Below are 12,453 nucleotides of genomic sequence, written 5' to 3'. Positions count from 1 at the left end.
TCTCAAATTCCTGTTTATAATGATGATCATAGGAATATTTCTTTTTTGTTGGGGTATTGGACTTCCCAGGTGGCCTTAGTGGTGAAGAATCTGCCTGCCAATGCAGGAGATGCAAGAGACATGAGTTCTATCCCTGGGTCAGGAATATCTTCTGGAATAGGAAATGGCAACCCGCTCCAGTATTCTTGCCTGGAGAATCCCATAGACAGGGGAGACTGGTGGGCTACAGCCCATGGGGTCACAGAGAGTCAGACATAACTGAGCACACAACACAGGTATTGAGAATGCAGTTCTCACATGAGTTTCATCTCCTGCTTTCAGTAAGAGAAGGGGATATCAGAGTGTCCCTTAGGTTTCTGCTGTTTTTTAAATGCTGATGAAATAATTCTTCTGTCAAAGTGGCATATTTGGGGGTGGGAATGCCTACCACCCTTCATATGTGACTACCTCTTTTTTTGAATTTTTTAAATTTTTTTAAATTTTTTTTTTTTTTTTTTTGGTGACTACCTCTTAAACCATGGGGACTTTACCATACCTCATGAGCTTTGAACAACTTCTTCGCTTGTAGCTGGGAAATATAAAACAGATTTTTTTTTTTTCCTCTCAGGGCAAAAATTAAATTAGCTCCTTTCCCAGTTCCTCTTCAGCAAATCATTCAGTTTTTTCTTTTTAATATCATCTATCATTAAATGAAAAATTTTCTTATTTGTTTCCTTGTATAGTGCATACATGCTCAGTCACTAAATCGTGTCTGACTCTTTGTGACCCCTTGGACTGCAGTCCACCAGGCCCCTCTGTCCATGGGATTTTCCAAGCAAGAGTACTGGAGTGGGTTAGCATTTCCTCCTCCAGGGGATCTTCCTGACTCAGACCAAACCTGCACCTCCAGCAGCTCCCTCATTGGCAGGCGGATTTTTATCACTGCATTGCCTATGTATCTCTCCTTTCTAAGTAAAGCCTCCACAGAATAACGATCAGTGCTGTTAGCTTCACTTCTGTATCCTAAAGGCCAAACAGCCCCAAGGGCTCAAGAAATATTTTCCAAATAAATGAGTAAGCCCCAAACAGCATTAAGGCTTTCTAGTATTCAAGTCACTTTGTTGAAATAAATATATTGAGGCTCAGAAAACTTCTCTCATCTTCCCAAATAAGCCAAGATTCCTGTTCAGCTCTTCCTTACTTTAATAACCATAGTCTTGACCATATTTCATAGATTTGTATAAGAGAATGCCCTCCTTTGGTATGGGTTGAGGTAATTAAACTCTTAATTCCTTCATTTGTAGGTGAGGTTTCTTTAAACCATGGAGAAGAACAATCATACGGTGACTGAGTTCATCCTTGTGGGTTTCACAACAGACCCCAAGACGCAGCTGGTCCTGTTTGTGGTTTTCCTTGGTGTGTACTCCATGACCCTGGTAGCAAATGCCACCCTCATGGTGTTGATCGGTAACGACTCCCGACTGCACACACCCATGTATTTTTTCATTGGGAATCTGTCCTTTCTGGATCTCTGGTACTCCTCTGTGTACACCCCAAAGATCCTAGTGACCTGCATCTCTGAAGACAAGAGCATCTCCCTCACTGGCTGTGCAGTCCAGTTCTTCTTCTCTGCAGGGCTGGCCTACAGCGAGTGCTACCTGCTGGCTGCCATGGCTTATGACCGCTATGTGGCCATTTCCAGTCCCCTGCTCTATGCTCAGGTCATGTCGAGGAGACTCTGTATCTGTTTGGTTATATATTCCTATACTGGGGGTTTTGTCAATGCAATAATACTCACCAGCAACACATTCACATTGAATTTTTGTGGTGGTAATATTATTGATGACTTTTTCTGTGATGTTCCACCTCTCGTGAAATTGGCTTGTGATGTGAAAGAGACGTACCAGGATGTGTTGTACTTCCTCCTGGCCTCCAACGTCATCACCCCCACTGTGCTCATCCTAGCTTCCTACGCCTTCATCATTGCTGCCATCTTGCGAATCCGCTCCACTCAGGGCCGCCTCAAAGCCTTCTCCACCTGCTCCTCCCACCTGATCTCTGTCACCTTGTACTACGGCTCCATTCTCTACATCTACTCCCGTCCAAGTTCCAGCTATTCCCTTGAGAGGGACAAGGTGGTGTCTACATTTTACACCGTGGTGTTCCCCATGTTGAACCCCATGATCTACAGTCTGAGGAATACAGATGTTAAAGATGCTCTGAAAAAGCTCTCCAGGTTCACATAATCTGAAGTCTAAACTGACATAAATTTCTTGAAACATTGCTCAGTGAAAACAGACTGCTTCAGGGGAAGTTTGGGAGGAATATTTTTTTAAAAAAACACCTGTTTCTTTACTCAAAGAAATTCAATGAAAAAGTATTTTTCTTTGCTTTAATTTGTTTTGTTTGCTAATTCTGCTATAATCTATTCTACAACTTAATAAATTCAACTTAATATAGCTTTTAAATGATATCAAAATTTAATATAATACATGAGTATATAACACTTCTGAAATTCCAAATGATTAAATTTTACTATCTCCTTGGGATAGACCCATTTTCCACCTACTTGATGAGCATTAAGAGATTGTGAAGAAACCATTACATGGATCGTTGACACTTGTGGAATATATCTCAAACTCTTCTTGTCTGATACAATGCTTCTGTATGAAAGAGTAAGGACTGTGAAGAATTTTTTGATGGAAAGAGGAGGCAATGAGGTGTTAGATAATAAACACAGATAAAAAGAAAAATCAGAAATATCAGAACTAGTACAAATAATGAATTGGCCTCAATTATTGGTTCTGAAACTTTTATTTAACTGTATTTTATAAATGTGCCCATTATGACAATAGCTATACCTTTCAACAAAAAAATTGTAACTTCTGATGTGCAAACTACTCATTTGTCAAATGCAACCAACATTCTGTAATTTACAGTGTTGTTGTAAAGAGCATTTTTTAAATTAGTCATTTCAGGTGGTCAAAAAGTAAAAAGAAAATAGTTATTAAAATCATCAAAAATTAAGTTGACCTGAAAATTTTAAATGTTGTTCTCAAATACCTTCTTTTCAATGTTTATCAATGAATGATTTTAACTTTTTTTCATAAGAAATGAGTTCCTCTACTTTCTTCTGGTTTTCTTCTCTTTCTCCATCTAATCACTAGCTGATTCAGACATTTCCCACTAGCCAATGATATCATATATACTGCATAAATATAGACTCTATACATACTATGTTTAAAGTATTTCAAAAGCTACTTGCTGACTATGGCAGAAGGTAGACAAATCAAACAGAAACAGAACCAATACCAGGATGTGCTCAATTTTAGGGTAATAACCAGAGGTTACTAAGCACTTAGCTTTCCCTTGCCGTGCAAATTCACATTTGGGGATGGTAGCCTGATTTGAATTTAGCCTTTGTTTAAAGGTAAAATGTAAACTGCCTAATACATATTAGAAAAATGGGGAGAATAACAATATAAGTTTTTAACTTAATCACCTGTGTCAGAAGCTTATAATTCCAGATTAGAATCATAGATTCATTGTTTTGCACTTGCCTAGCTATCATTTTTGCATATGTGTGGAAATTAAAACATATCTTGAAGGATCAGCTACAACAAATGAATTAGTATGTTTGGAAACATTATCTTCAGTTTTATAGTTTACAGTTTCTATAAACTGTTTGTATAGGCATGAGAGAGTCAAATATATAACATCAGATTATGAACAGCAAGAGTATCTGGAGAGTTATTGTTCATTAACTTTGTTATGAATATTAATGACAGCAAAAGGATCAGTACTCTTCCAAAAGCAATGGAGGTTATTATTGCTTACAATGAATTTTTTTAGGAACTTTTTAAAATGTTAAGCATAAAATGCAGAATCAGTTTTCAAAAAGCGCTATATACTACAAGCAAATCACAGGAAGAAAAACAACTAAACCTGCCTTGTACTAAATATTGACCTGTAAGGTTCTAGGTAATTAAAAAATTCCATCATTGTCTGTGAGGATGGGAACAAACACTGAATCTAGAATACAGCAGAGCTTTAATTTGTTGGGGCTTTGCTTTTTTTTTTTTTTTTTTCTTTTCTCTTTTTGTTTCTATTTGTCCCATTTGATGTTGTTATTTTCCTTCATGGGGAATATGCAGTTCATGATCAGATGGATGGCATAGCAGACTACTCATTCTATCTAGACGAGATCACACTTAAGGTGCTATGTAATCCTAATAACATATGTTCCTCTATATTTAGAAAAGTATATTCTTCATAATCGAAACAATTCAAACACTTTACTTAATATTTCATTGCAGTTGAAGGCACAAGTATGACAAAGAAATAATCGATATACACATTATCTTTTTATGAGGGAGTTTGGAAGAATGTCTTAATAAAAACAAATATTTGTCAAATTTTATTTCCAGCTTTTTCACAATTTTAAATCTACTTCTCAATCAATAAAGTTTGCTCACCAAGATTCAAACTCAAGCTAATGTATTTGAAAACCATCCAAATCCACTTTCTTTTTCAAAGAGATCCCCCCAAATCAGAGTATGAGTTTTTATGAAAATCAAGTACTGCAAAGTAGCAGAATGCAATCTTTTAGAGCATTAAACAACTCAATGTTAGTTTTAATAGTTTAATCACAGCAGAAGAATAATCAACATAAAATGGTTCAATCAATGATTCATCTTTTAAGCAAAATGTGTTGTATTTACTTGAAATATGACAATGTGCACAAGCATGTTTATAAGATAATAATTTGGAAAATGCAATGACAGCATCCTGCAAAAAGATCACCTTCATCTCTGAGGTCTTATAGTCTGTGTTGCTTTCCAGAAGGCCGCTTTAATATCTTTGTTTCTCAAGCTATAGATAAGAGGATTGAGCAATGGATTGACCACAGTGTAAAACAGAGATGCCACTTTGTCCTTCCCCAAGGAGTAGGCGGAACTTGGCCTTGAATATGTGAAGAGCAAGGATCCATAGAAGAGCACGACCGAGACCAGGTGTGAGGCACAGGTGGAGAAGGCCTTGCCCCTTCCTGAAGCTGTGCAGATCCTCAGAATAGCATGAAGAATGTGGAAATAGGAAATGATGATGACAAGAATGCTCGAGAGGACAGTGAAACCCACGAGACCCAGGAGGACCTGCTCATAGACCTTGGTGTCTGTACATGACATCTTCACCAGTGGTGGTACATCACAGAAATAGTGGTCAATGATATTTTTGCCACAGAAACTCAGGCGAAAAGTGTTGGCAGTATGTGCTATAGCATTCAAGAACCCTCCTATGTAAGAGCCAGCAACAAGTCTAGTACAGAGAGAAGGGGACATAGTACTTGAATAAAGTAGCGGGTTACAGATTGCCATGTGGCGGTCATATGCCATGGCTGCTAGGAGATAGCACTCAGTGTAGGTTACAGCACAGGAAAAGAAAAACTGGGCTCCACATCCAGCCAATGACATGTGCTTATCCTCTGAGACACAAGTCGCCAGGATTTTGGGGGTGTACACAGAGGTGTACCAGAAATCCAAGAGAGATTGCCAATGAAAAAATACATAGGTGTGTGCAGGCAAGAATCAATATGGATTAAGACAACTAAGGACATGTTACCTGACAAGGTGATCAAATAAAGCATCAGAAATATTCCAAATAGGGTCAGTTTCCACTGGGGGTCTGTTGAGAGGCCCAGTAAGATGAATTCAGTCAGGAGGGTGCTATTTCCAACTTCCATGTCTACAGAGGAGAAAGTCTGATAAGATAAGAAAAAGTTGCTAAATGATTTAATGATTTTCTATTGAAAGAAATAAACTGTATATTAAACCAGCAATTCCTAGGAAGCTTATGGACCTTTATCTCTTATTGCTTAGAATGACAGAACATCAGTCTGTGACTTAGGGGCCACTGGAATTCAAGTTAAAATCTCATTTTGAAATTCAGTCTTTCACTTCCTAATTGTTTAATGTAGAACACATCCTCCCATAGGCACCCCAAAATTACAACTGTTTATAGAGTAACTATCAATGAGGACAACCTGATTCCAATAGACCATATTTGGGGCCATAAAAACATTCAATAATTTTAAAATAATTCAAGCTATGGGAAGTATATTTTCTGATACCCCTGTGTTGATAATTACATTAGAAACCAGTAGTAGAAAATAGATCTATTAAAAATTCTCAAATATTTGAAAGAATATTTAAAATACTTGTAAATACTTTATAATCAAAATTTTAAAGTACGTATAGAAATTATTTTTAAGAAAGTGAAGTCTTTAGGGTTTTCTATGTAGAGGATCATGTCATCTGCAAACAGTGAAAGTTTTACTTCTTCTTTTCCAATTTGGATTCCTTTTATTTCTTTTTCTGCTCTGATTGCTGTGGTCAAAACTTCCAGAACTATGTTGAATAGTAGCGGTGAAAGTGGGCACCCTTGTCTTGTTCCTGACTTTAGGGGAAATACTTTCAATTTTTCACCATTGAGGATAATGTTTGCTGTGGGTTTGTCATATATAGCTTTTATTATGTTGAGGTATGTTCCTTCTATTCCTGCTTTCTGGAGAGTTTTTATCATAAATGGATGTTGAATTTTGTCAAAGGCCTTCTCTGCATCTATTGAGATAATCATACGGTTTTTATTTTTCAATTTGTTAATGTGGTGCATTACATTGATTGATTTGCGGATATTGAAAAATCCTTGCATCCCTGGGATAAAGCCCACTTGGTCATGGTGTATGATCTTTTTAATGTGTTGTTGGATTCTGATTGCTAGAATTTTGTTGAGGATTTTTACATCTATGTTCATCCATGATATTGGCCTGTAGTTTTCTTTTTTTGTGACATCTTTGTCAGGTTTTGGTATTAGGGTGATGGTGGCCTCATAGAATGAGTTTGGAAGTTTACCTTCCTCTGCAATTTTCTGGAAGAGTTTGAGTAGGATAGGTGTTAGCTCTTCTCGAAATTTTTGGTAGAATTCAGCTGTGAAGCTGTCTGGACCTGGGCTTTTGTTTGCTGGAAGATTTATATATAGAAAACTATAAAACACTGATGAAAGAAATCAAAGAGGACACTAATAGATGGAGAAATAGACCATGTTCATGGATTGGAAGAATCAATATAGTGAAAATGAGTATACTACCCAAAGCAATTTACAAATTCAATGCAATCCCTATCAAGCTACCAGCCATATTTTTCATAGAACTAGAACAAATAATTTCAAGATTTGTATGGAAATACAAAAAAACTTGAATTGCCAAAGCAATCTTGAGAAAGAAGAATGGAACTGGAGGAATCAACTTGCCTGACTTCAGGCTCTACTACAAAGCCACAGTCATCAAAACAGTATGGTACTGGCACAAAGACAGACATATAGATCAATGGAACAAAATAGAAAGCCCAGAGATAAATCCACACACATATGGACACCTTATCTTAGACAAAGGAGGCAAGAATATACAATGGAGTAAAGACAATCTCTATAACAAGTGGTGCTGGGAAAACTGGTCAACCACTTGTAAAAGAATGAAACTAGATCACTTTCTAACACCACACACAAAAATAAACTCAAAATGGATTAAAGATCTAAATGTAAGACCAGAAACTATAAAACTCCTAGAGGAGAACATAGGCAAAACACTCTCCGACATACATCACAGCAGGATCCTCTATGATCCACCTCCCAGAATTCTGGAAATAAAAGCAAAAATAAACAAATGGGATCTGATTAAAATTAAAAGCTTCTGCACAACAAAGGAAAATATAAGCAAGGTGAAAAGACAGCCTTCTGAATGGGAGAAAATAATAGCAAATGAAGCAACTGACAAACACCTAATCTCAAAAATATACAAACAACTTCTGCAGCTCAATTCCAGAAAAATAAACGACCCAATCAAAAAATGGGCCAAAGAACTAAATAGACATTTCTCCAAAGAAGACATACGGATGGCTAACAAACACATGAAAAGATGCTCAACATCACTCATTATTAGAGAAATGCAAATCAAAACCGCAATGAGGTACCACTTCACACCAGTCAGAATGGCTGCGATCCAAAAATCTGCAAGCAATAAATGCTGGAGAGGGTGTGGAGAAAAGGGAACCCTCCTACACTGTTGGTGGGAATGCAAACTAGTACAGCCACTATGGAGAACAGTGTGGAGATTCCTTAAAAAATTGCAAATAGAACTACCTCATGACCCAGCAATCCCACTGCTGGGCATACACACCGAGGAAACCAGAATTGAAAGAGACACATGTACCCCAATGTTCATCGCAGCACTGTTTATAATAGCTAGGACATGGAAACAACCTAGATGTCCATCAGCAGATGAATGGATAAGAAAGCAGTGGTACATATACACAATGGAGTATTACTCAGCCGTTAAAAAGAATTCATTTGAATCAGTTCTGATGAGATGGATGAAACTGGAGCCGATTATACAGAGTGAAGTAAGCCAGAAAGAAAAACACCAATACAGTATACTAACACATATATATGGAATTTAGGAAGATGGCAATGACGACCCTGTATGCAAGACAGCAAAAGAGACACAGATGTGTAGAGTGGACTTTTGGACTCAGAGGGAGAGGGAGAGGGTGGGATGATTTGGGAGAATGACATTCTAACATGTATACTATCATGTAAGAATTGAATCGCCAGTCTATGTCTGACGCAGGATACAGCATGCTTGGGGCTGGTGCATGGGGATGACCCAGAGAGATGTTATGGGGAGGGAGGTGGGAGGGGGGTTCATGTTTGGGAATGCATGTAAGAATTAAAGATTTTAAAATTAAAAAAAAATAAAAAATAAAACATAAAAAAAATTAAAGATTTTAAAATTAAAAAATAAATAAATAAATAAAAATAAAAATAGAAATAAAAGAAAGTGAAAATAAAACACAACATATTAATAAGTGGGAAATAGTAAAGCAACACTTAGAGGGAAATTTCAAGCCCTGAACATCAACCAAAAATAAATAAATAAATAAAAGCTCTTTAATCAGTGATATTTGCATGTAAGTGTGGACAGGAAGTGACCCAGATGACAGAGTAGAACACTGAGCTCATCTCCTCCCTTGGGCACACCTTAATTATAACTATTTACACAGCAACTATTGATGAGCATCATCTGAAGACTTTCCACAACTGAAGAAACTGAATATATAAAGAAAAAACCATGAGATAAATAGGAGATGTGATGATACAGATAAGTTGACACCTTGCATATGTATATATATGTGTGTATATATATATATATATATATAGAGAGAGAGAGAGAGAGAGAGATAGCTATATTTAAATGTCATGGCAGTCACAAAAAGAGAAGAGAGAAGAATCCAAACACAACACTAAAGAGAGTCCCAAAAATCACAAGAGAAGACAACAACAAAAAAAGGAATTTTTAAAAGAATTACCAAAATAAAAAAAATTAACAAAATTGCATTAAGAAATACATATGAATATTTATCTTAAATATAGATGGAATATATTAACAAATCAAAAAATACAGTGACTAAATAAATCAGAAAATAAGACCCAGGTATGTACTAACTGGGCTTCCCAGGTGGCACTGATGGTAAAGAACCGCTGCCAGTGCAGAAGACATAAGAGAGGTGGGTTCAATCCTTGGATCAGGAACATCCTCTATAGGAGGGCATGGGATATCACTCCAGTATTCTTGCCTGGAAAATCCCATGGGCAGAGGAGCCTGGAGGGCTATAGTTGATAGGGTTGCAAAGAGTCAGATACAACTGAAGTGACTTAGTACATATACACACATGTACCACCTAAAAGATATTCCAGATCTAAACACACACACATACTGAAAGTGTAGGGATGGAAAAAAGGTATTAAATGTAACTGGAAAGAATGTGGGGTAACAATACTTTAATCATACAAAATCGAATTTACAACAAAGACTGTGATAGACAAAGGCATTACGAAATAATAAAGACATCAGTCTAACAGAGTAAATAGATATACACACATATATAATGTGTGCATGCTCAGTTCTGTCCAACTCTGCAACCCCATGTACTGTAACCCTCAGGACGCTCCTGTGTCCATGAGCTTATCCCAGCAAGAATATTGGAGTGAGTTGCCATTTCCTCCTCCAGGGGACATTCCCAACCTAGAGATCTAACCTGTGTCTCCCGAGGCTTTTGTATTGGCAGGCAGATTCTTTATGGCCAAGCAACCTGAGAAGCCCTAGACTCACAACTGGAATCAAGATCGCCAAAAAAAATATCAACAACCTCCAATATACATATGATACCACTTTAATGGCAGAAAGTGAAGATTAACTAAAAAATTCCTGATGAGGGTGAAAGAGGAGAGTGAAAAAGCTGGCTAAGAATTCAACATTTAAAAAATGAGGTTCATGGCATCTGGTTCCACCACTTCATGGCAAACAGATGGGTAAAAAGTAGAAATGGTGACAGATTTTATTTTCTTAGGCTCCAGAATCACTGTGGATGGTTACTGTAGCCATGAAATTAAAAGACACTCACTCCTCGGAAGAAAAGCTATGACAAAACTAGACAGCATATTAAGGAACAGAGACATCACTTTGAGGGTAGAGTCAAAGCTATGCTTTTTCCAGTAGTCATGTAGGGACGTGAGGAGTTGGACCATAAAAAAGGCTGAGTGCCAAATAATTGATGCCTTTGAATAGTAGTACTGGAGAAGACTCTTGAGAGTCCCTTGGACACCAAGGTCATCAAACGAGTCAATCCTAAAAGAAATCAGCCCTGACCATTCATTGGAAGGATAGATGCTGAGACTGAATGAACCTCCAAAACCTCGACCACCTGATGCGAAGAGCTGACATCCTGGAAATGCCTCTGATTTTGCAAAAGATTGTGGGCAAGAGGAGAATGGTGTGTCAGAGAATAAGACGGTTGGATGGCATCATTGACTCAATGTACATGAGTTTGAGCAACCTCTAGGTTATAGTGAAGGACAATGAAGCCTTGTGGCTATAGTTCATGGAATCACAAAGAGTAGGGTATGACTTAGCAACTGACAACAACCAACCAATGGTTACTAAAAACTTCAAAGAGAAAAGTTTAAAAATTGGAAAAACAATTCAAAAAGGAACAAAACTCTAAATTCTACAGAACTTTGCAAAGGCAGTCACTTGAAAGTCATTTGTTAAACTCAAGAAACAAGAACAATCTCAAATAAACAACTTCCCAGTACACATAAAGAAACCAGAAAAAGAAGAACAAATCAAAGTTAGTAGAAATAATAAATATCAGAGTAGAAATAGGTACATTAGAAAAACAATAGAAGATATCAGTGTAACTAAAACTTAGTTCTTTGAAAAGATAAAAAAAGATAAATCTTCAGCCATATTCATTAACAAAGGAGAGAATGACCAGATAAATAAAATGAGAAATAAAATAGAAGTTACAACCTATTTAACAGAAATACAGGCAATCATAAGAGAATACTATAAACAGATAAGTGCCAACAAATTAGAAAACCTGGAGGAAATGGATAAATTTTTAGAAATATACAATATTTAAAGACCAAATAAGGAAGAAATAGAAAATATGGGCTAATTTGTTATTGGTAATGAGATTGAAAAAGACCTTAATCAAAAAATCTTTCAATAAACAAATCTGGGACAAGGTGAAATTGTATGATTTGCAACCACATGGAAGGATCTAGAGGATATTATAATAAGGGAGTAAATCAACTGCTGCTGCTTAGTTGCTTCAGGTGTGCCTGACTCTTTGTGACACTATGGACTGCAGCCTTCCAGGTTTCTCTGTCCATGGATTTCTCCAGGCAAGAGTACTTGAGTGGGTTGCCATGCCCTCCTCCAGGGGATCATCCCAAAACAAGGATCAAACTTGGGTCTCCTGAATTGCAGGCAGATTCTTTATCACTGAGACAACAGGGAAAGACAAATACTGTATGATCTCATTTATATGTGAAGTCTAATAACCAAACCAAGTGGAAAAACATAACAAAATAGGGTCAGGCTCAGGGATACAAAGAACACAGAAGTGACTGCCAAAGGAAAGGAGGATGGTGGGGTGGGGGGCGGGTGTTTGGTGAATGAAATAGGTGACGAACAAACTTCTTGTTTCAAAATAAATAAGTCATGGAAATGAAATGTGCACCATGGTAAATACAGCCAACAGTATTGTTAAGAAGAAGAGGTCTGACGATAGTTTGGAAGAAAGGGTATGACCAACCTAGACAGGATAGTGAAAAGTAGGGACTGCTTTGCCAACAAACGTCTGTCTAGTCAAAGCTATGGTTTTTCTAGCGGTCATGTATAGATGTGAGAGCTGGAACACGAAGAAAGCTGAGTGCCAAAGAATTGATGCTTTTGAACTGTGGTGTTGGAGAAGACTCTTGAGAGTCCCTTGGACTGCAACAAGATCAAAACAGTCAATCCTAAAGGCAATCAATTCTGAATATACATTGGAAGGGCTGATGTTGAATCTGAAGCTT

The 12,453-nt window shown here is 37.2% G+C and overlaps 2 protein-coding genes across 2 annotated transcripts; one reads left to right on the top strand and one right to left on the bottom strand.

The window, feature by feature from the left end:
* Window positions 1,302-2,225, top strand: LOC102168372 (olfactory receptor 1013). Its single transcript, XM_013969921.2, has one exon. The coding sequence runs from the start codon at window positions 1,302-1,304 to the stop codon at window positions 2,223-2,225; it is 924 nt and encodes a 307-aa protein (XP_013825375.2).
* Window positions 4,785-5,728, bottom strand: LOC102168655 (olfactory receptor 9G4). Its single transcript, XM_005690275.2, is given in 2 exon segments — window positions 4,785-5,521; window positions 5,524-5,728. Coding segments are annotated over 2 exon segments (933 nt in total). The 5' UTR covers window positions 5,720-5,728.

This window comes from Capra hircus, chromosome 15 (genome assembly GCF_001704415.2).
Source record: "Capra hircus breed San Clemente chromosome 15, ASM170441v1, whole genome shotgun sequence".
Classification (NCBI taxonomy): domain Eukaryota; kingdom Metazoa; phylum Chordata; class Mammalia; order Artiodactyla; family Bovidae; genus Capra; species Capra hircus.
The sequence above is the reverse complement of the archived record's forward strand: the minus strand, read 5'-3'. Positions and strand labels throughout refer to the sequence as shown.